This window comes from Atheta coriaria, unplaced genomic scaffold (genome assembly GCF_025399875.1).
Source record: "Atheta coriaria isolate IRGN ID8LTWV9N9 unplaced genomic scaffold, Caltech_Dcor_3.1 hic_scaffold_6_pilon, whole genome shotgun sequence".
Taxonomy (NCBI): domain Eukaryota; kingdom Metazoa; phylum Arthropoda; class Insecta; order Coleoptera; family Staphylinidae; genus Dalotia; species Dalotia coriaria.
The window spans coordinates 5,682,990-5,707,567 of NW_027045448.1; the positions used below are offsets into that span (position 1 = coordinate 5,682,990).

Consider the following 24,578-nt stretch of genomic DNA (forward strand, 5'->3'; position numbering starts at 1 on the left):
ACTTTCTCGGTTTGATAAAACTAAAATTCAAACGAAACTGTAGTCTAGATAGAGATTAGTTCTGTATATTTACGAAAGTGGTCGCTGCTTTATATCATGCTGATGCGCCCTGCCACGAAGTTGGCAAACAAAGATAAAGATTCGTGCGCGGTGCTCACTGATAGAGTGAGGGAGCACGTCGAGTCCGACGATAGCTCGCCGCAGTGATAGGTTATGTTCAGTACAGTAACGATGTGATACAGCAGAAATGGCCATAATTAAATCGATATTTAATACTTTTATATTATTACTAACAATAGTGCAACTATCGCAATGCTTATACGAAGACCAAATCGGCTCGTTCGACTGGAAGAAGACGTTTATTGGCCGGTTGCGGTTCGCAGGCTTTGATTCTGTGAAGCGCGTTGTGATTGCGACCGAGGAGAATGCTCTAGCTTCGATCAACCTCAAGAACGGTCAGATTGTGTGGCGGCAGTTGCTGGAATCACCCGAAACACATCGCATTGAATTCCTGCAGGTCGACACCGAGGTGCTGACGGTGTCGGGCGGTAATAATACCTACTACATTCGCACCTGGGACCTGAATGCAGGCACACTTCTATCAGAATGGAGTTTAACCACCGAGCGCTCGAACAGCAGGTGGATCGTATCGAAAAATCAGCTTATTCATTTAATACCGGTGGTTAATTCACATCTCGAAGTCACGCTGTACGACTTGAAAACCGGACTGAACAAGGGAACAACATCCAGGATCTCAACACCATGGGTAGTGGACTTGTCAAACTGTGCCATTGCTAATACAGTCTGGGCGTGCTTGTCGTCGACTTCCAGCAATGCGAACTTGTATTTTATTGACTTGGCTGGTGACTTATCTAAAGTAAGAAATAATTTATTAAGTAACTTTATCGGCGATGTGAGCGGGACGGTGCAAATCCACGAGATCCAACATTCCGAGCCGGCCGTGCTGATCCGACGCAACGATGTACACCGGCTGGTGGTGCTCGGCGCGGAACTGAAAACGTTGCCTTATTCACTAGAATCTAGCGTTATTAGTGTCACCAACGGCGATCAGAACCTGCTCATGCAGTTTGAGTATGATGTTAAAACCCAGGCGATGCAATTGAAGGGCATGGACATAGACACCAACGAGAATACCGTGACAGCATTGGAACTAAAAAGCGAAGTTCATCCGAAAATGGTCACTGGGATATGTCGAGGAGCGAATTGTAGAGTCCTCTTTACAACCAACGACGACACCATTGGTCTCCTTCAGTTACCATCGGGAAAAGTGCAATGGCAGCGCGAGGAAGCTCTCAGCAATGTTCTAGTCGCCGAGTTTGTTGAACTTCCCCTATCAGAATTGGAAGCGTCGATTGAGCGTGAATTCACCGAAGCTGCCAGCGATATCGTAAGCATGTTTATCAAGAGAATCACAAGTCAAATGCGTCAAGTATCAACCTATTTCGACGGCACACAAGCAAGCAGTAACAGTGGATTGGTACGCGATGTCTTCGGTCTGCACAAGTTGATCATCCTTGCAACAAGAGTCGGTAAACTCTACGCAATCGACACGATCACCGGTGAGATTGTTTGGTCACATCATTTGGCCGGCATCGAACCGTTCCACTCACTGGGGAGCGCCAGCGGTCTCATGTACGTGTTGCATCAGCAACGCACTGCGCGTTACGCACCGCACTCGGCGCAAATGACGCTAATTGGTAAGCTTCCGGGAAGCGACCGCGCAGTTCTATATTCATTCGATCCGATCACTGGTAAAACTCTCCAGGAACAAACGCAATTAAAATATAAACTTAAACAGGCCATGCTGTTGCCCTACGAAGATAAAACGCATTTAAAATCAATCGTATTACTAGCCGACAACGACGAATTACACGTTTATCCACCTATTGGTAGGGAAATGGTTGTGAAGCATGCGGCGTCGACGTTCATGTTTAATGCAGACTTTGATAAATCGATTCTACAAGGATACGCCTTGCATTATTCCGATGAGAATACGTTGCGAGCGACGAGGACATGGCAACTTAACTTATCTGGTTCAACGCTGACGGCGATTGCGGTGCGACCTGCGAACGAACGCGTGCATTCACAAGGAAGGGTGCTAGCGGATAGATCAGTATTCTACAAATACGTAAATCCGAATTTGATAGCTGTGGCAACTGTGGCCCCCGATGTTATGCATCGACATGTATTGAGCGTGTATCTTGTTGATGGCGTTACAGGTTTGATTACTTATTCGGCGCATCATAAACGTGCCAATGGTCCAGTGCAGATGGTGCATTCAGAAAACTGGCTGGTGTATTCGTACTTCAGCGAACGTTACAGACGCTATGAAGTCACATCAGTGGAACTCTACGAAGGAGCACGTCAGAGCAATAGCACTCATTTCAGTTCGCACGCGTTGAGTCAACTTCCACATCCAGAAACACTCTCGTACATCTTACCTATCAATCCGGTGACAATGCTAGCCACCCAAACCGAACGCGGCATCACCAACAAACACATTCTTATCGGTATGTCATCTGGGGCTGTGTTAGAAATGCCCTGGGCTTTCCTCGAACCGCGTGGACCACATATGCCCTCCAATCCTGAGGAAGGTACCATCCCCTACATGCCAGAGTTGCCCGTGCAGACGGAAAACATGATAAACTATAATCAAACTTTAGGAAGGATTACTGGTATACAGGTGTCTCCTGCCAAGCTGGAGAGTACTAGTCTGGTGGTCGTCTGGGGAATGGATCTGTTCTATACCAGGGTGACGCCGTCGAAGAGTTTCGATGTTCTCAAGGAGGACTTTGATCATTGGTTGATTGTGATGGTCTTGGCTGCGTTGACTCTAGCATCATATGTGAGCAAGAAACTGTCGAGACGCAAGGCGCTCAAGCAGATGTGGAAGTGAGTTGCTGGAGCAGCGGCCGTCGATACCAAAATAAATACAATTAAGTCGGGAGTATTAATTAGTTCAATTGTTTGTTATTTGTTTTACGTACTTTTTTTTGTTTGAATGTTTGTCGGGGTCTTTTGGACATTCACACACGGTTCACTGAGATTGATTACAATAAGTGCAAGAGACTAAAAATAATTAAGGCGCATTTAAATTTAAATCATGTACTGGTAGCGATTGTACGTAATTTTCGGTTTTATTTGGATTGTACAACAATTGGAGTATGTGTTTTTGTGGTGATTTCGTACTGTTCATATGAAATACACGTAAATAATGATTATAATGTGTTCATTGATATTTAAAGTTATTTTATTTCGCATAAAGCGGCATTTATAGTGCTTGAGGTTGATGAACGATTATATGAAAGATTTGCTGTATGTTTGGTTGCCTATATTACTCACAATTTTTCTAAGTAAAATAAAAATAATTTTTATTTCTATAAATAAAATAAATACAAAGAGTAGTACTAGGATTTTAGTTGTTGCAAAACGCATTTCTTGAATTTAACAATTGTTGGAAGCAAAAGAATCGCAAGAATCGTCCCCGCTCTGCCCCGATGAGTCACGATCCATAACGATCGGATTGCAGTCGACGGCTCGCCGCATTCGGCGATTTGCGTCGGTCGCGTCCGTTTCGTTGTGTCAGTTGCCGCTGCCCTCCGTCGCGAACAGCCGTGAAGTGTTGTGTTGTTGTTCCTGCCGTGTCCGGCCCGTCGGCGGAGCTCCTCCTGCGCCTCAGGAGACGCGTTGCACAACGCAAAAACCAACTCCGCAGCTAGCACCGCGTCCCGATCTTCGCGCCAGCGCACCGAAAGAGTTAATTACGTAAATAATCGTCGCGTAACGGTGATGATCGCGATCGCCGCGTAATCCTCGCGTACGTTATCGCCACACGTGAGGCGGCTTGAAATTCGGAAACTGCACTAGTGGCTTAAATTGCAAATCAATCCGGAGTGCGCGACCCTTGTGGGACAAACAACGGAACGCATGCAGAGAAGACAAAAAAACAGTTGAACGTCAGCGTTAACTACCGTAAATACTCCTATTGTTCATTTACATCTAGTTGTTGATCTGAATATTCATGTTTGCCGTTTGTAGTTGGTGTGAAAGTGTTTGAGTGTGTGCAAGGTGTTGAAAGTCTTAAAAGGTGTAAGAAATTGAAGGTTAGATTACCTACTCTTTAGCTTGAAATATCAACCATTGTCTTCTTGTTGTCTTTGATGACTTTATGATGGTATTTAACGAGTTGTGACATTGATTTGGTGACAGTGAATGATTGAAAGTGTACTGCTAATCTAATCTAACGTGGAGCGATACAGAAAGGATGTTGGCATACAGTGCATGTTATATTATGAAAATATACTCACACAGTTTACATATAGTAGCAATGTGTGTGTAAGAACAAGAAGTGAGAGCTATTATAGTGCACTTGATCATCCTTGATGCAAGCTGCATACACAACTAGCACGTAACTTACTTTGCCATTATTCTAATTGAAAAGTTGTTGTAATACAAGCATAGATCAATCTATATTAGTAGAATTTCATACAGAATCGATATATGCAAGTTTATTTATTGTAGCGTGTTTTGTTTTCGAATAATTAATTAATAACTCGGACAGAACTCGACACAGCCTGTTTCAGACACGTAATTATAAGTTTTGTGCGACTAGTTAAATTAATTGTTTATTTCAATGTTATTTTGTGTGATCTGCGTGGTTAATTATAATTGTTATTTGTCTAAATCGAAATTTTTAGCATAACAGTAAAAATACCTGCGCTTTTTTGGGCGATGATTCATTTGTTTTGTTTCTGTTTGCTTTTTCCAGCCTTTTCAAGATTGAAACCGAATGTAGCAGAACTAATTAACGCCGACAACATACACCAAGGAATTGCAAATGGTTCCTATCACATCATGAGCATAATGGATTTTATTATTTGAGCCTCGTTTCGACGCATACGCACTAATGTGAGTACACAAACATTATACTTGTACTGTTGATTAATAAGTTGAACGTGATGTGTTGTTGTTTTTTGTTTTCTTGTTATTGGTCAGTTTACGAGTGAGTTGTTGAACTAGGTGCTGGTATTTTCTTTCATCATTTGAAGAATTTACTTGAGTATTATGTGTTGATTCGTGTAGTTTGGAGAACGTTTGAGGATTGGAATCGACCGAAGGCATTCGTCCTTCACATTCGAACCTGGCGTGTCGTGCGGGTGCTGTATTGCATTTCACATTACACGAAACAGCTGTTATTTGCGCCATTGTTGTATATGGCTATGTGATCGTGCGTTTCCCGCAACGAAAACAACAACCGTGCCATACAACAGCAATTTATTGCTAAATATATCTTCCTACTGGAAGTATGGATAGAGAATGACGAATGTTGCTAATTGCAATGATTGCATTTCAATGTAAAATCGAATTATTCCGAGTGGTATCAATTTATCAATTGAAACACTCATTTTATTTCATTGTTTAACTTTTTTCTATTACTATTTTAATACTTTTAGGCATTTTGTGTATTTAAGCATTGATTTTTGTCTACAATGCAAATTTACGTTGATATTGTTTTTGATGTGTCAGTATTAATTTCAATAGAATATACTCCAAGTGGGGATAATTACTGCATTTTAATTACCGCAGCTATGATTCAGAAATAGCAACGTGTTTCAAATTTAATCGGTTGTTTATTGCATTTAAGATGGTTGGTTGCATTTACGATTTACAGCTAAAAACACGTGAACAATACTTTAATTGTGTATTTAGACCAAACTAGGAAATATTATTAGGCTATTATCTCTAGATATCTAAAAAACAATGATTCACTTATTCATATAAATTTGCGCATGTGTGGAGTGACAGGAAAAGTATATATTTTATTGCAATCACATTGTGATAAAAAAATTCGTTTTGTTTTCTCTTATCACTTGCGAAACGTGTTGCATTTATTAATCAGTTCCTAAATGGGCAACCAGTGCACAATAATCAAGATAGTCGACAGTGTAATATTCGGACGCACAGTTGATTGAAGTGAAGTTGTGCGAAGTGATGGGTGTTCGTGTTCTGTGAGCAAAGTGTTTGCTTAAGCTCGCGATAGATGTGTTTAAATTCGGCACGAGTAGTGCGAGCGCACCACATGCAGAATACAAGCAAAGCGAACTCGGGCAGAGCGCGGGTTTAAAGAACGGGATATAAAATTAGACTAGCACACAATACCCCACGCATACGACTAGGTATTACGCGGTACGTATTCATCACACGCAGTTTTCAAACTAAACCAATGCAAATGTTGAGTTTCTGTGACGTTAACTTGTGTTTTTTTAAATTTTGCACACGTGCAAACACACTTTTTGTTGTTTTTGTTTTTTTCTTTAACTAGGATAGTGTTTAAAGAAACGATTTTCTACACTTAACACAATATAATCGTATTTGTTATTCAAATACGTGCATCGGGTCGTCAATAATATGAATCAGCGTGTTCTCCGTAAATTTATGCGCCTCTAGAGTGATTCCAAATGTCATTAAACGCTCTGCGCATTGTACACATGTACTCCGCACGACGTATCGAATGCAAATTGAATTGTTAAATAGTGCAATGAACGCCTGCCTGTCTACTGCCTACATGCGGTGCGTGTGCGCGCACAATTAATCCAATCGCATCCTCGCCATACTCGGGCTTCTACTTCTAAATTTAAAAAAAAAACTGATCGAGGTGTCAAGTGCCTCGAGTTTTTCGATAAATCGTAAACACGCCAGCGGGCCAATGTCGGGGCGATAATGTGTTTATTTTAATTTATCGTCTGTTTTTCCGGTTTACACACATACGTGAGCAGTGCATGTGCACATAATGTGCGTGGAAAGCTTTAACAGGACATTTGCATTTCCGTGGATGGTGATCAATAGGAATAGACCAATAGAACATATTTTTTGAAGCGTGCCATTAACAATGGCTGTGAATATTTGTTGAATTTTGTTTGACCATGATAAAGTTGTATTTTTATTGAATTGGAATAAATTATTGTACATAGGTAATTCAACAAAATCCAAAGCTTTTAGTGAATTACTCAAAAACTATGGAAGTTTTCTTTATAATTCTTGAAGAAATAGGTCAATAATTATATTTCAAATTCAATCGAGTTTAAATTATGTCGATTGCATGTTTCTACAAAAAGTTATAAACAATTAAAGTTGAAATTTGTATAAATACATGATATAGCTCATATATTTTGATATAAAACAGTTATCAATAAAGTGTTTACATAGTAAGATACCGAGTTTAATGCTTAACAAATATCAGAAGGAAGCACTTGTATAAGTTTATTGGTTCTCAAGTAATTAATTCATAACTTTAATTATTGAATTAATTCTCGTGAACTACGACTCCACTAAACTTTACTATACTTTTATGTAATCTGTGTTACACACAGTGCAAATAATAGTTTAACGACACTGAAATTATTAGTAGATTTAACTCGAAAGATAAGAGATTATAATGCAGTTCACATTACTGCACTTGTAAAATATTTACTCGGTAATGGTCAATGTTGAAACATTGGTTGTTAATGAGATTAATGCGTATTATTTACATTTGTGAACACGTGTGCTTATGATTTGTACTAGAATGCTATACTGAACCGCTTAAACCACACATTTTTTTTGCTATAATAATGTCGTCTGATAATATTTGTTGACACAATTAGTGTAAAGTTAACCGTACTAACTGTAACGTGTTGATAAAATTGAAAACGTTGAAAAATTCATTTGACCCGACTTTTAAAGTCTACGACTTTTAAACGGCACTTTTATACATCGATTCTAATTTTAAAATTTAATTGTTTTAATGCTCCATGGCACCATCTTTCCACTTCTGCTGGGCGCCGCCGTCGAAAATAACTTTTCTGCAGCTCTCTGGAAAAACATGTTTTACATTTTTAAAGCGCATTAGCATGAACACGGTGTACCGTTCGTCAAGAATTCGTTGAAACTTTGAAAGCACTTGAAAACTTTTATTCACACCAATTGAGTTTGCATAATTAGTAGCGCCAATTAATTAAATGTGTGTAGTCGAAATTATATAAACGAGAACGACGATAATTCATCCAGAGTCATAGAACGTGAATGCAACCGTGACTGTTTTTGTTTTTATCTTGTATCTGCTAATTTTTTGGGGGAATTTAATTTCGGTGGCTTTAATTTCAGATAATATTGAATGTATTTTATAAGTACTTATAGAATTTAATTGATGGGAATTTTTAAGTGCACTACGTTTTATATAATTTTTTGATTTAAATCAAAGTGCATTGTTGAAGTAGGTATTTTGATTATAAGATAATTATATTAATGACATTCTTGGAAACACATGTCACTGGATTTTCGCAAATCTCAATGGCATCACCTCTTGCTATTGCTATTGCAATAGAGTTATTCTAACGTGTGGGTATCTTAATCCAACGACCACAAGTAGTGTGTAGGTCTTATTCGCCAAACAGGCGAAAAAAATTTGCATGCCACAGCAATCTAAATCGCATTTGCTTATTTAATAATCTAGTCATTATCGATTCGTTTCTAGGCTTAGACATGTATTGCAACAACCTAGCAAAACGCAAAATATTTACATAAATTCATCGACGATCAATATTTATTCTTGTATTATCTATGATCTGATATCGTGATATTTGACTGATAAAATTTATATGTTAGATCAATATATATTACATCCGTGCGTACATTATTTAAAAAAATATGGCTTTATAAGGAATTTTAGTGTACACGGGATTTATTTCAATCTGTAGCAGACACGTTGTCAGTTAGGACACTGATCATGATGAATTAAATTGGATGGGAATGCAATGTGTGCTTTTATAGTCGGGGTTGCAATTGTTGAGCTCGGTGGCGGCGGTAAAGACCCGCCGACGTCTGGTCGCAGCGCGTTTTATGCGTCGGGACGCTTCGATCTCATCGGGGGGAAACACCGCTGGAGCTGCAGTGAGAGGTGCAGCCACCGCCGACGCGACGACGCGATGAGTCATGATTTTGGCCCAACATCCGGGGATACGTCCGTTTGGGGTGAGGGAAGCGGAAATTTATAAATAAAGCAAATTTCGGGTGCAAACATGCATCAGCTGGAGATTTATCTATGTTTTCAGCATGATGAACTTTAGATTTAAATTAATAACAAATAATTATATTAGGGAGGTGTATTGATGTTTTGTTACATTTACATTCATAATTTATTTATTTTTAAAGATAGGAAATGTAAAAATTTACTTTTCTCAATCTGATTTGATGCAAAAAATGATTTGAAAAGTATTTGTCGTTATTACTGCGCAATAAATCTGCTCATCTTTCAACGTCCCTGCATACATAACAATCTCTTAATAGTAATAAGTGAGTGTTAGGTACATAGCAGTCTCTGCCGTCGTTTATGAGCGTGAATCAGACAGAAGCTGAGAAGCTTTGGCGGCGCGCTGCGACGGACGACTTAGAAAGTGAGTGCACTGCCCCGCAGACCCGAAATAAAACAGAACGACCTCAATAAGCTCAAGCGCGCTGCTCGCGGGACAGTTGCACGACCTGCAGAGAGAACATCCAGCGCCGGCGGTGGTGGTGGTGGCGGCGACGGCGGCTTCCACATCGACATCGTGTGCCATTGGAAATATTGCACAGCGAGGTGCATCTGTTCCTGCCGCTTGGCCGAGCGTGCATTATTCATTCGGGTTGAAACGTGAAAACCTATTTTATATTTTATATTAATATCCAACGGATTGCACAAATACGCACTTTGCCAAACGCGATGTTTTCTATTTTATGCTGTAGGAATTCTGCACTAGTTCTAATTAAATCGTAAAATTTAGTTGGGCAGTAAAATAAAACGTTTTAGTTTTTAATTAAATAATTAATGTGTTTAAGTAATTTCGCTAACATTTTAAAACGCTCGGCGCGTATGCTGGTTATTTTTGCATTTTGCACGTATTGTACCTGTCGTACTAAACGGTTGTTTGTTGTTTTGTTGTTTGTTCATATGCCTATGTCGATGCGCTCTGATAGTTGGAATAAGAGGACATTGTCACCGGCTTTGGTCACAACAAGTTCAGGATTTACGACTCTGAATAAATGTGAAAATTTAAAAGAAAATTCAGTCTTTCTCTGCGAGATTACAACTGGTTACCATTTATTTTTCAATGGTTTTCTTTGTGTAGAATTGTGATCCTCTTCGCGTTTTGTACAAATACCACACTGGACACTTCATTCATCATTAACTCTCTTTTATTATCTGCTAATAATACACACTCGTGTGTCTCTTCTGCTGTTGTTCTGATATACAATAAGAGAGCGTGATTGCACTCGGCGGTCGTTTGTTGCTTCCACTTTACAAATTGTTTCCACGCTACGGCTTCAGTCAGGTAGTGGTTAAACACAGACTGTCGGTCGGTTTTCTACTTCAACTTCCGTGTTTTCATGCATGCACACATAAACAAACACACAAAACTTTATTGTGCGTTATTTTTGTGCCAATACAACGTATGACATTGTTGTCATTCGAGTGTAAATCAAAGAAGTACTTAATTCTTAGAATTCTGCTTTCAATTATGTTGTTAATATCTTTTGATGTGATTAATCTTTAATAACACCCACATTGCGTGGGAATACAAATGCGATTTGCAATTTCGAATGAATTGAATAAATTTCGGAATGCCAACAATGGCGGAAATGAATGCGAAGCGTTATGAAATATAATCGGCGTTCTCATGCGTTTATTGTTTATGCAATATATGCTTGGTATTTGTTAAACTTAACGTAATTGTTCTGTACGCTTTGGCGGAAGCACATTTAGAACATTGCATAAGATTTACATATTGACATAACCTATAGAGAGGTAAATATTACATAATTTACTTTTATAAAAATTTTCATGGTCAATAAAATTAATAAAATGTCCTAGAATGTTGCAGTTCAGTAGATAAATATGATTTTATTGTAGAAACCTTGTGTATGCGTGCAGAAGATGCGTTATTGTATAACTGCCAATCTACAGCAACGGTAATAATAAAAAATAGAAAAACTTTGCAATTATTTGCTTCATTTACAAGACTGAAATGTAAAATCAAGGTAATTACAGCAAATTACAATACGTACATCATTAATCTTGTTTTCTAGAAATAAGTACTTAAACTAATAACACTAGTTTAAAATACTGCGCATGCGCAAATTCAAAGTTAAGTTTTATTCACCGGATTGGTGAATTTTTCATCTACTGAGTGGGCGTTAAACTCTGTTTATGTTCCTACCAAATGTATCAATCGGTGTTCGCGTTAAATTTATTCCGCAAGTTAATCACTTATTGTCTCTATGTGTTTATAGGTGTGTCAAATCAGTTAAATGTTTGTCTCGTTCATACGCGCACGTATGTACATATTTCCAATTCGAATTGAAAATGAAAAATTCATACGTCGCAGATGAATCATCATTATCCTCATCATCACACCGGTTTGGTTTGCGATTGAGCGCCACAAAACATACACGTCTCTTGAATACTTGATCAACTCGTTCACTCTTCCATGTACCTACACACACACACACTGGCTGAAAACAAAACTGAAGCGTGAATAATTCGCGCGGCCATATTTGGAATCGCGCGTATGTCACTAAATGCCAAGTGCTAATTTATCAATCGCGTTTTTATTTGATTTTTTTTCGGCGTGGATTTACGCACGTACACCTTTTTACATTCATCTCTCTTTTTTGTTACGATTAATTTGTATGCTCAAGGAAGCGATGAGTTGATTATTTATAGCTGTGTTTGTGGTGTTTTAATCTACGGAAAATTTCGGTGTGTGTGTGTGTTTGCGATTTTCGGTGGCTCATAAAGTGCATTTAGTGTTTCAAAGACGTCAGTTAAAAATTACTTATTGGATGAATGTGCCACTGCCGATCGTGGTTCCCTGTCTATTTTCGACGCGAGGCGTGGGTATAAAACTTCATCGCTTCGCGTGTTTGAATGTGGCTGGCGTTTTTATACAAAAAGTCCGAGCGCATCTCTTAAATCGTCGAGATTTCTATCGTCGTACATTGCTTCGCAAATATTTTCGTCTCTCGAATAATCAAACAACTTGGTATTTCTTTGTTTGCCTCATCTCTATGAATAATATACTGAATATAATTCGTGTATAGTGGGTAATTTTATTCATAATTTTTAGAGTGCAGTTATTCGTGTCCCTTGTGTGTTAATTAAGTAACCTAACAAGGATTTAAAATTCCCTCGTTGGCTTGGCACACTCGTTTAATGTGTAGGCTGTGTGTCTGTATCATTTACTTAAAATGTAATTCCTTCCAATTTAAAATAATTGCCCATAATAAACACAAAAATGTCGGCTGGTTCCTGTCGGATTAAAATTTTTCGCCTGCGATGATCTCAAAACGCAAGAAAACATGTAAAACACGAGCGTTATTGTTTTGTGCGCTTTTTGCGTTCTCAGTATGGTTGTTTTTAGAATTGTTTACTCTGATGCGATGAATCCACAATAAGCGCACACAATTCGGGAAACTAACATTAGAAATATCATAAAAATGAGTTTGAGTCGAAACCGAATATTATGCGTAGTGCAATGAACTCAACTTTTTGGTTTTGTTACCATTTTTATTTTAATATTACCAAAATTATAATTGTAACGACTTTTTTATTTGTAGGTTTTTTTAAACTTTGTATATTCATAGCATTCGTTGACGTATTTGTTTTCCAGCTTGATTTATTCATTCCGTTCTGGTGGGTTATTTTTCTGTGTCAACAATTCGCGAAAATTACACGCACTTTATAGAATCTGTTTGCGTTTGAACTTGAGAAGATGAAAAATTCCATTGGGCATTCAAGGTTATCTAAATATTGCCACCATCGTCTAATTCCAACGCCTGGTTGCATTATTCGTCGAGTTTGTATGCCCGTATATTTCAATTTTGAATCGTAGCGGAACATTTCGCTCGGTGTGATAGATGTGCATCCTGACGTACTTCTTGCCAATACCGCCGTCCATTATCGAGCAGTAACCGCCTTTACCGTATCCGCGCACGTCGTAGCACCATATAGCCGAAATTACATCCTCTCTCACGTGACCTGCTGGAAGTTCACCGGGGTAATCGATGAATTTCTCTCGCGATGATAAAAATCTCTTTGGTTTAAATATATTCTACAAATGTTTATGTTTAATTAATGTTTTGATTAAGGAATTGTTTGATGATGTGTCACCTCGGTGAAGAGTAGCTTATCGACGTTCTTCCTGCAGCCGTAGAAACCGCTGTGGGATCCTGGCAGGTCATACTCGAACGGCATGCAGCCGAAGGCAACCTCGCGGTTCGCCACATTGAGCGAATTGTTTGGACGCTGCGGTTGTAGTTGGATTTCTCTGCCTCTGTACGGCGAATTGTACACTGGCAAGAAACCTACTGGCACAGTATCGATAACGTATGCATTCGGCGCTGCCAGGCCAAAAATCGCTAAAATCACCACGCCAATTATAATCATCTTGATTGGACGATGAAACACAATAACGCAATGAAAACTAAACTGCTGCGCTCTTTGTGACACGTTTATAAGTAGCTGGAATATTTTTTAAAAACTTTTATCAAAGGACTTTTGCAATAACACGCCACATACACACTGTTTTTGCAATATTCTTTGATATACAATCATATTTATTGCTTCTACACTGTTTGAAATTGTTTAAGTCGTTCCACATTGTACACACTCTTTAAACACGAGCATGAATTATTTATAAGCACAAATATTAGATATACGCAAGCAGAAAACACACATAATTTAGTCACCCAAAGGTAAATTACTGCATTGCAGCACAGCACCTGTGGTGTTCTGGAATATTTTCATTTTTAAGAAAAAAAATTATTGAATGCAATATGGCAGTAGCAATTTACGTGGGTATATGATGTGTGTGTAACAGTTTTCGAAGACCATGTCCATGCCATTAACATTGACCCACATTATCTTGTTGTTCTTTCTGGTTTATTGTTGAAAAGGCAGTTAAACGATGGCGTGCGTTTCTTTAACAGTTCGCGCTTTATTAGAAAACTCCCAGATCGTGTGGCTCGATTCGATTGTCGAGAGTTGAAAGAGAGGCCAGTAAACAGATTTAATATATAAATGTATCGCTACCAGATGATGATGGTGGCGATGCGACTTTTATTTCGATTGCCCGGCGGATATAGTTTCACTCTGAAGTTGTAAACCTGTTGGGCACGCTTTGATCCGATCATCAACATGATCAACAGCTGGTAATTACTACTAGACACTTTTCTTTTTTCTCTGCGGTTTCTTTTCGTGTTGTTGTAGTAGTTTTTTTCTTTCTTTAATTTTGTTAATTAGGTTGGTGTTAGAAAACAAGTTGCGGGCTGTAATTAAAAATTAGTAGCTAATTTATGTGTAAATTAAAAATTTGCGAAACGTCTTTATAAATATTCAACGCACGCAACAATGCGTGCGTCTGTCTGGTTTGTGATGACCGGGCTTGTGGCCGTGTTTCTTCTTTAATTAATTAACATTTTTGCAACATGTTTGAGGTGGAAAATTGCAGGGAATATAGACGCGCAATTTTTGGGAAAACAACACGTGCAGAATATAAATATTTACACTTTGGTAATTTACAATTTCTAACAATATAACCTGTATTATAAGTATGACGTCATTAAGTATTTCATAAAAGGATAAGATTTGCTTAATTTTTACAAATAGATAAAGACTAACGGAATTTAGAGATAAGCACAGGTACTTGATAACAATGTTTTTTGAAGTTAAAACTTCTTTAGAATCGTTGTGATTTCGCTAGAATCCAACGAATTGCAGATTATGAAAGTTTGGAAATTTCTCTATTAGATTAGAATATGAAATAATTAAATATTTTAGGGTAAAAGGGCGAAAAAAGTGAGTAAAAGTGCTAAAAATTTAAATTTTTCAAATTTTGACAATTTTTTTACAATTGTGGATATCTCGTAAACTAAAAGAGATAGAAAGGTACGAATTGCAGAGTCTTTATCTACGGACAATTCTCTATAAGATACGATAGTTAGATTGGATATCTTAGAGATGAAATTTTAATTCATAAGAAAAAATGGGCATTCCTGTTACTCTTTTCGTCTGATTCTCTCACAGTGCAGTGTTCTAATGGTTTCATTTCTACCGCGTGTGAATTGCATACTGGATTTTTTTTTTAATATTGATGTGGGATTTTATTTATTATTAGATGATAGATATTTTTAATTTGTTTGGTGTCGTCTGAACGGCAAGTCTGTCGTCCGTCGATGATCGTGTGCCGAATTTAGAATCGAACATGATACGCTCCGAGCCTTCTACAGTCATAAAGCATTTGTTTCATGCGTAGTTATTGACCGGTAGTGACATTTCGCCAAACGAGCGCGTCATGCGTCGACTGCGCGCTGCCATCCTATTGTTACATATGGTACAGGTACACATTTGTACACTACATGTTGTCATGTATCAAAGGACAACAATCAGGTGTACATTATATGAATATACAAACAAAAAAATTAAAAGAAGCTAGTGTAAAGGCTTAAAACTAATATAATTAAGGGATTTATGACACCTGAGACATTGAAGGGTGATAGTAGAAGGGGGTTTGGACATCCACTATACGGAACTAGCGACTGAATGGAAGATAGTGGAGAGAGTGACTTATACCTGCGCCCGACCCGTAGGAAGTGGTGGGGGAAAGCTTGGGTTACTGTTTGTTTACGGGCAAGGATATAAGCTGCTGGTACCTACACTCAGCACAGTGGTGAACGGGGAATTTTAAATTACCAACTCTTTCTCGGTCAATTGCTAGAAGGCAGGTGTTGATGATATCTTACCATTGCGCACAAAACTGCCTATAAGGGAGTCTTTATATTAATATTTACTCTTAATATTCATATAGTTTGCTACGTCTGAATATAGCAAGGAACTTTCCTCAGATCATTAATTTTACTATTTTGCAAATAAGGAAGGTAATATTTACTAAATTGCAAGAAATACACACACCTGTACCGTGTTGTGATGACTTATAAACTTAATAAAAGCAACATAGGTGGTTATGTCGTTAAACTACTCTTACATCTGTTTTTGGCTTTATAAATTTTAGAATAAATAACTTACTTTATGTGCACATTAATACACGGCTATTAAATTTTATCGTGTGTGGTTTTTATTTTTTGCGTTTTCGGGTGATGTCAAGCTAGAGATGATTGAGTTTTGACTCACTTGGACTTGAACCAATTCTTTTATCTTTTTGTCATGTAAGTTTTAGCTTCTGCTTGTTAATCTCTGACTAATAAGACCAAATAGAAATATTGGGTTTGAATCATCGTGTCCTTGAGTTTATGGCAAATATGTGTGTATATTTATCTCAAACATTTCGTCTTTTTTATTTTCTACTTAAGGCTAATAGAGATTAAATTTATGTGAGAATATAAATCACATAGTCTATAAACTTTACGATTTGCTTGAACCCGTCAATTTGCGCAATTAGATTTACCTAATTTTTATTCACGATTGCGCGTACGTGAACGTTGAAATTTACGATTTTAACAATCATCTAACGGCTCTCCGCTTGTAGGCTTGTTATTTTGAATGTACGACACCGTTTCGAAGTCGAAGTAGAATTAGTTACAAGCGTCATCCCCATTGAACACAAATTACAATGTCAAACCTCATGGTTTATTACCGCCATTGCTTCGAATAATACAATTGCTTTTCAAAGATGACCTGCTGCGCTCTGATCGAAATTGAAAATGATTGGTTATTTCGTATATTCGATTTGAAATCTCTTGGCTTTGTGCAGTAATTGCACAGGTGTTATCAGAGCGTAACGATTGTTTACATTCATAGAGGAACTATTTATGCGCACTTTTTTTCTTTATTCTAATTTGCGATTGCATTGCATGTGTTTACCACATCGATTTTTATCAATTGCGAAAAATCTACAAAATGCAAGGATTAAAATAATTCCAGCGCGATTAAACTAATTATTGCTTAATAACAATGGGCGTTTAATGCAAATCGTTCATTAAAAATTTGATTTCGAAATAATTAGTACAAGATGCAGATATTTTTTTTATTCAAATGCTAATAGCATATCCAGTAGTGTTTCTAATTGGCTAATTATTTGATATTAATAATAATTAGGTTTGATTAGAGCGCGTTTCGAGTTATATTGCTAAAGAAAGTTGAGGCTTGACAAAATTCATGGTCGGTTTGGATGAAGTTGAAGTTGAGTTTCATTTCATTTCATTAATTTCTCTTTCTCGAATCTGTCTGACTGACTGACTCTTGACTGGCGTTGTGCGTGTATATAGTCATGTAGTGTGTTTGTTGGTCGGTAATTATATCACATCCACCTTTCTTCTGCGCAAACAGGCGCTGCCAGTAGCACAGCGGTGTTGTTGTTATGGTTTACGGCGTTTGCGGCGCAGTCAATTGGCGATTCATCCGCAGGCGCGCCTTGGCCGCATTACCTTGACCGACGTTTCGTCTCGTATGCATGTCGCGTGATCACGGTGATCACGATTTGTGTTCAATCGAACAGGTGAAAAGCCCGAATTGAGTTTTGTTTCGAAAACTGCTGCATTGATGGTGGTCACAGACAGTTTATTTATGACAATGTATACACTTCTTCTTTATGTTTATCAAATACAAGCTAATCATAGAAATAAGATGTGATGATAAAACTTTCACACAACTTGCAAACGTGTGCATTAAAGGATGTGAAAGCGCTTTATAACGTTTTCTTAATTGTTGTCGTTGTTTTTGCAGTTCCAAAATGAATCGCTATAACTTGCAGACGCCTGTCGAGCCGCCGAGAGGCCGACCTGTCAGCGCGATGGACGCCGCACGGGCGACCGACTTTTTTGAGTCCTTCCTCAACGCCAACACGCTCAAGACCATCCTTGGAACCTATCGAAGTATTTGTGAGCTGCTGCATCTGAAGCCGAATGCGCTGCCTTTATTCTACCCTAAACTGAAGGAGCATTTGACTTCGTGGCGTGCCAAAGCGTTATGGAAGAAGTTTGATGCTAGGGCTAATAATAAATGCTATGGCAAGGGAAAGCTATGTCCCAATACGCGGGTGTTAATTATAGGTGCGGGACCTTGCGGATTGCGTTCCGCCATTGAGGCGCAATTACTTGGAGCCAAAGTTGTAAGTACAAAATAATTGTGCTTCAATTAAAATTGTATTGAAATGTTTTTCTTTTGTTTTTAATTTTTAACCAGGTTGTAGTAGAAAAACGTGATAGAATATCAAGGAATAATGTACTTCACCTGTGGCCGTTTGTCATTGATGATTTGCGTCTGCTCGGGGCGAAAAAGTTTTTTGGGAAATTCTGTGCCGGTGCAATTGACCACATCAGCATCCGTCAGCTACAGTGTATTCTCTTAAAGGTTGCTTTACTTCTTGGTGTGGAAATTCATACAGAAGTTAGTTTCGAGCAATTGATTGAACCAAACCCGGAAGAAAGTAATGCACTTTTAATGTTTGTAATTTTTTTATATTAATTTTTAATTGATTATTACAGAAACAGGTTGGAAGGCAGAGTTCAAACCAACTGAACACCCCGTCAATCAATTCGAGTTTGACGTTGTGATCGGCGCCGATGGCAAGCGTAACACTTTACAAGGCTTTAAACGCAAAGAGTTCCGCGGAAAACTCGCGATTGCAATCACTGCAAACTTTATCAACAAGCGCACTGAGGCAGAAGCACGCGTCGAGGAAATCAGCGGCGTCGCGTTTATTTTTAATCAAAAGTTTTTCAAGGATTTGTTCGCCGAGACCGGAATTGATTTAGAGAATATCGTTTACTACAAGGACGATACACATTATTTTGTGATGACGGCGAAGAAGCAGAGCTTGATTGATAAAGGTGTGATCAAGCAGGATCTGCAAGACACGGCGAGGTTGCTTGCGCACGAAAATGTTGATCGTAATGCGCTTATGAGTTATGCGCGTGAGGCGGCCGAATTCAGCACGAACTACATGATGCTGGATCTGGAGTTTGCCGTCAATCACTATGGCCAGCCAGACGTGGCCATGTTCGACTTTACCTCGATGTACCAGGCGGAAAACGCGTCACGGATTATCGAACGGCATGGTTATAGGTTGCTATCGATTCTCGTCGGTGATAGTTTATTGGAGGTGTGTGCGAAAACGTACACTTACTACTCGAATGCATGTAATTAACTCGAAATATTTGTTGCAGCCGTTTTGGCCGACTGGATCGGGCTGTGCGCGCGGTTTCCTGTCTTCCTTGGACGCCGGCTGGGCGATCCGTAGCTATGGCTCGCACTCGGCAACGCCGCTGGAAGTTTTGGCGGAGCGCGAGTCTATTTACAGACTACTTCCGCAAACAACGCCGGAGAACTTAAATCGAGACTATAAGAGCTACACGTTGGATCCTTCGACGCGTTATCCTAATTTAAATAGAAATTTATTATTACCACAGCAAGTTTTGTCGTTGTTTGACACCGACGATGTCAAGTCTATCGAACTGAGTCGGACGCCGGTGCCGAGCAATGTTATAGATAATCCAAATAAACGACGCAGAAGAGGTTAGTCTGAAAGATTAAATTATTTTATTTGTTTTAATTTATAAATTTTGCTTCTTTTACAATAGATTCGCATGTAGATCCAGATACACTTCTCTGTTGGATACGAGATCAAGTAAAGGAGCATGAAGATTTGGACGTTGCTAATATAACAACGTCATTTAAAGATGGCCGGGTCCTCTCCGCGATTATCAGTCATTACCGGCCAGATTTGCTCGACTATAACAGTGTGACAATTGAAGACGCAGTTGGGAATAATCAGGTCGCGTTTGATTTGCTTGAGAAGGAGCTGGGTATCACAGCTGTTATGACTGGCGAGGAAATGGTAGACGGGGACGTGCCGGATTTCCGGATGATGGTTGCCTACTTGACGCAGATTTATGACACTTTCCGCGGCGAAATTCCACATATTAAACACCCGAAACTGGTAAGTTGAACTTTAATCATAGACGGTCATCTCCTAATACTTTTCATCATTAGAGAGCATTAAGTACTACTCGAAAATGTTTGGTGTCCTCGACCGCAGTACCCTCCTTGATTTTTCATAAAAATACCGAAAAATCTAAGTTTTCTCTTGTGGACCGAATAAATTCACATCATGTTGAAGTTTTTGATATCCCGAATCATATTAGTTTGTCAGCTCTTGACGGGCCTAACAAATCTAAATTGCTGGTTGTAAAGACGTTTTAACTACTGATTCAAAGGCAGATGATGCGATTGAATGTAAAAAAGCAGACCGCACTGCTGCTAAATTGGCATTATTAGCTGATAGCAAAATACTGCAGGCTAAAATGGACAAAGCTAGAGATAAATCAAAGGAACACAAATATACTGATGTTTCAAAAAGCGATGCATCCACGGATGCGTTGCATGTGAGTTTTGTTGAATGTTTGACCAAATTCGTTCAAACTGACACGAAACTTACGCCGGTTAAAGTAAACGCGAATATACAGACGTGTGTTACGGAAAACATTAAGATTATCATCAAAGATCGTCAGACCGTGCATTCGATTAACTTCGATTCTAAACCGAACCGTTTAAATATCATGTTACCCGATTATGTACAAAAAATACGCAGCAATTTAATTAGCAACCGTCAGTTGGACGTTTTCAAAAGCGTAAATGTTTATAAGCATAATGCTTTTCTATCAATGAATAAATTCTTGTCTGTGAAAATGAATCAGGCTGATCGAGTCAGAGATGCACCGCCGCCTCTAGAATACAATTTTGATCGCGTCGTCAATTGGATTAGCGCGAGTAATTTCAATAATGCGTTGACCGGAACCGAAACGCCAAAAACGACAAGCGTGCAGAATATGGACGGTCTCACCGACATTACATCCGTGACACGGCAAAAACCGATGCCGATGAAACCTACAGTTGTGCGGAATATTTTGCAAGAGTCTGATGATGTTGAAACATTGAAGAATCTCGCGAAGATCTTCGATGAAATCAAAGATAATAGTCTTGAAATGAAATGGCAACAAACTGAATCAGCGGAAAAAAGCGTCGAAAAGAGTAGTGGGCAGCGGGATTCAAAAGGAGTGGTTTCGGTTGTAGTTGAAAAACGAGAAAGCGTATGTCTTATGCCCATCCTAATTTTGATTATCTACATTTTTAGTCACAGTTCTTTCATTGAACATTTTAGACTTTCAATTTCCTCATGCAGATCTAACTGATTGTTTTGATGTTTTTTGTTTTGTGCAGGAATTACCCGAATCGAGGCGACATCAAGATGCTGCATTTACCAAAAACCACCCGGCTATTAAACCAGCAATTGCAACGTATGCTGCCATCTCGTCAGCTCCTACTCCGACCTCTCATCATCGTCCTGCCACAAGACACAGACGCCATGTTGATCTACCGGAAACATCACCGAACGCAGCACCAAACCATGACCGGAAACCACGAAAAAGGAGGTCGGCAGTGGAGAAGACCGAGAAGATGCTTGTTGGTGGCGTGGTGAGTTTATTCGTTGTTGTTTTTTTCTATAAATTTGCTCAATACGTCAGGGGGTGGTATAATTAAGAAGCGATTTAGATATTTCAACAATTTAGTACATATCAGTAGCAAACACATTTTTTTATTCCTGTACTAACCATTAATTAACACTCTTTATTTTATTATATATCTTTATTCTATATATTATTTTTCGCTTTTCTTTAACACAAGTAAACATTGATTATGTATCTTATTCTTCTATTTCTTTTAACACCCCACTATTACATTCATCCTAATCCATTCGTTTCTCATTGGTTTTAGTTTTTTTCTGAACTTTTTACCGTGATTTGCCAGACAAGCCTCGTGGGGATAACGCTTTTTGTGCTGGACTTATTAATCAACGCGAAGTCATATGATCTACCATTTTTACATTATTTATAATCATTAATTTTATTTGATCGAAATATACAAGCTACGTAAAAGAAGAGCACTATTACATTGTACTTTGTTGTGTTCAATGAATGAATGTTGCATTTGCATGTGGTTTCATTTCATGGTGGTTGTTTTATTACAAAAGGAAGAACGAATGAAGAGATTGGAAGAAATCGCTTCAAATCGCAACGAGCGTCATAGCAAGCGCCGCCAGCAGCGAAAGATGCAAACTGAGCAGTTCATTAAGAGCATGCAAATGTTGGCAGCGAATTCAATAAGCGAGAATTCGGAGCCGTTCGAAGACTATTCGATTTTCTTGTATCGCCAAACAGCGCCCAACTTTGAGGATCGCGTCAAAGATTTGGAGAAAAAGTTTACGTACATACCAGTAAGCGATGTGGTTGCTGTGGTGTGATAGATGTCAACCGTAAACAATACGCCTAACAATAATACTGCGGGTTTAACTTGTTGGGTTTATTTTTTTCTGTGCTGAACTAATCAACTGAAATAACTAATGTTTTCATTTGTCCACTATTGATTAGTACAACTCGAGATTGAAATGTTTTAGGAGAATCGAGTGCCAGTGCAACTGCGAGGCGAAAAGGACGAAGATTTCAAGGCGCGCATCAAGGGTATGGAAGACAAAGTCCACGACAGCTTTGTGACCGAGAAGAAGCCCAAAGAATTACTGCGCGCTATCGGGAAGATTGAAAATACTGATTGGAATATCAAAGAGATTGAAAAGAAGATAATTGAGAATAAGATGGGCAAGAACGTCAACAAGGATAGAGAAAAAGTGCCCAAGTGGAGCAAGGAACAGTTTCAAGCGAGGCAATTGAAGATGGAGAAGCAGCACTTGGAGCGGCAGGATAGCGCCGGCGATAAGTATGCCGAGATAGATAAGAACATTAAACAATTGGATCAGCGCTTGAAGGAGGGCACTGTAAGAGATTTAAATCGCAAGAAAGTCGCGCAGATTACAGAAAAACTGAAACCAAAGACAGATGAAGTCAAACCCGTTCAAAAGAGCGTAAGTTACCATCAAAAACTTCCATTAGTGCTTAAAAGTTTAATTAAATGATTGTTTATTTAGGCTTCAAAACCGGCGGTGGTACTACCAAACCAAGGAAATCTGAAACTTGTCACTTCTGTAACAAACGCGTGTATTTAATGGAACGTTTATCGGCTGAGGGTAGATTTTTCCACCGGGGATGCTTCCGGTGTCAATATTGTCATACCGCCCTCCGATTGGGTTCTTATATGTTTGATCGCGATGGCAAATACGGATATCGGTTTTATTGTGCGCAACACTATGGCCAGCCCGGTGAGATTAAACAAACGAAGATCGTCCGGAAATCGTCGCAGAAACAGACTGAAAGAAGCCCCGAAAAGAAATTCTTGACGGGTGTAGCTGGTGTTGATTTATTGGACAGAGGTTAGTAAAAACGTTATAGTACTAATTTTGTTGCTAAATATGTTTGATAGTTAATGTCAAAGTAGATGACGGTGTTTCAGGTCAAACTCCTGAAAGAATTGAATTTGATTTGTCTGCCGGTCAAGCATCCTCTGATCATGAGGAGCCGCTCAGTCAAATGGATGAGGACGAATGGACGGATAGAAACTTCGGAGCGTCGACAGCAGAGTTGGGAAGTAGCGATGATGATGATTCGAGTTTCAGCGAATCGGATGATGATGACGACGACGCTTTTGAGGAAGCTTTAGAAGAGCCACCCACCAAAGAAGGCACTTTGAAATTGTTGAATACTTTGTGCAAGAAGCGATTTTCACACAGGCATCGCAACGAATCAGATTCTGATAGTTACAGCAGTTCAGATAGATCGAGCTACTATGAGAATAGTAGCGGAGGTAAGTTTAAAAAAAATAAAACCAAAGATTGTACTTGAAAGTTTTGCCATTTTTTGATGTTAGATGATGATTCCGATACTGCAACTGAAGGCGAAGAAGAAATTCAGGCGCGTGAGCGGCGAAAAATGGAAGTTCAAGTGAAACCACCCATTGTACACACTGATACTGGGACGGACACTGAGGTGAAAACATCAACAAATTCTCATACTGAAACTCCCGAACAACCCGCACCCTTAGATCCCCTTCCCGATCTTGGTCTTCCAAAAGTTGAAATACTCCCCGGTTTAGATGTACCTGCACCTCGTAAAAACAGTAAGTCGTCGGACGACGTTTCTCTTAATTCGAATGATTTTGATAGCGCGGAATCGGATTTCGAGGATTGCGTGCGTGAGTTTGAGACGGAAAGCAAAAATTTAGAAACGCATTGTTTAAAACGGTTTAATGATAGTAATAATAATAAAAACACGATAAGTAAGAGTGCAACTGTCGGCGCAATAGTCAAACGTAACTTTACCTTGCCGCCGAAAGCGGAAAATCGTAAAAGTTTTGGCAAAGAATTCATACCCGCGTTTAAAACGAATGACTCCGAACCGTTGTTGATTATAAAACGTACGCCGAGTAAGATTCATCTGCCGAAAGAAGTGGGTAAACCAAAAGTTGCGGTTAAGACTAACATTGATAGTGCGAAGAAGTACTTCGGAGATGTTAAACCTAAAACAATAAAAACGGTTGTTAAACCTAAAGTGGAGGAAGCACCGCCATTGCCACCTAAAGAAGT

The 24,578-nt window shown here is 38.9% G+C and overlaps 2 protein-coding genes across 2 annotated transcripts in view; both read left to right on the forward strand.

Moving 5' to 3' along the window:
- Window positions 1-140: 140 nt before the first annotated feature.
- On the forward strand, window positions 141-3,245 carry LOC135793774 (ER membrane protein complex subunit 1-like). Its single transcript, XM_065304858.1, has one exon. It carries the CDS (start codon window positions 248-250, stop codon window positions 2,915-2,917), a length of 2,670 nt encoding a protein of 889 aa, XP_065160930.1. The 5' UTR covers window positions 141-247; the 3' UTR covers window positions 2,918-3,245.
- A 317-nt stretch (window positions 3,246-3,562) lies between these two features.
- LOC135794410 (F-actin-monooxygenase Mical-like) overlaps window positions 3,563-24,578 on the forward strand; it is a 29,137-nt gene continuing 8,121 nt past the window's right edge. The window contains 14 exon segments of the mRNA XM_065305690.1: window positions 3,563-3,993; window positions 4,790-4,929; window positions 17,774-18,158; window positions 18,233-18,476; window positions 18,535-19,151; window positions 19,216-19,564; window positions 19,630-19,988; window positions 21,269-21,523; window positions 22,080-22,322; window positions 22,503-22,964; window positions 23,028-23,061; window positions 23,064-23,369; window positions 23,450-23,800; window positions 23,864-23,982. Of these exon segments, the coding sequence (XP_065161762.1) occupies window positions 17,781-18,158; window positions 18,233-18,476; window positions 18,535-19,151; window positions 19,216-19,564; window positions 19,630-19,988; window positions 21,269-21,523; window positions 22,080-22,322; window positions 22,503-22,964; window positions 23,028-23,061; window positions 23,064-23,369; window positions 23,450-23,800; window positions 23,864-23,982 (3,717 nt within the window). The 5' untranslated portion in view covers window positions 3,563-3,993; window positions 4,790-4,929; window positions 17,774-17,780.

Bases quoted from the DNA above. Each gene is read 5' to 3' on its own strand.
- LOC135793774 (XM_065304858.1), top strand. From the start codon at position 248: ATGGCCATAATTAAATCGATATTTAATACTTTTATATTATTACTAACA.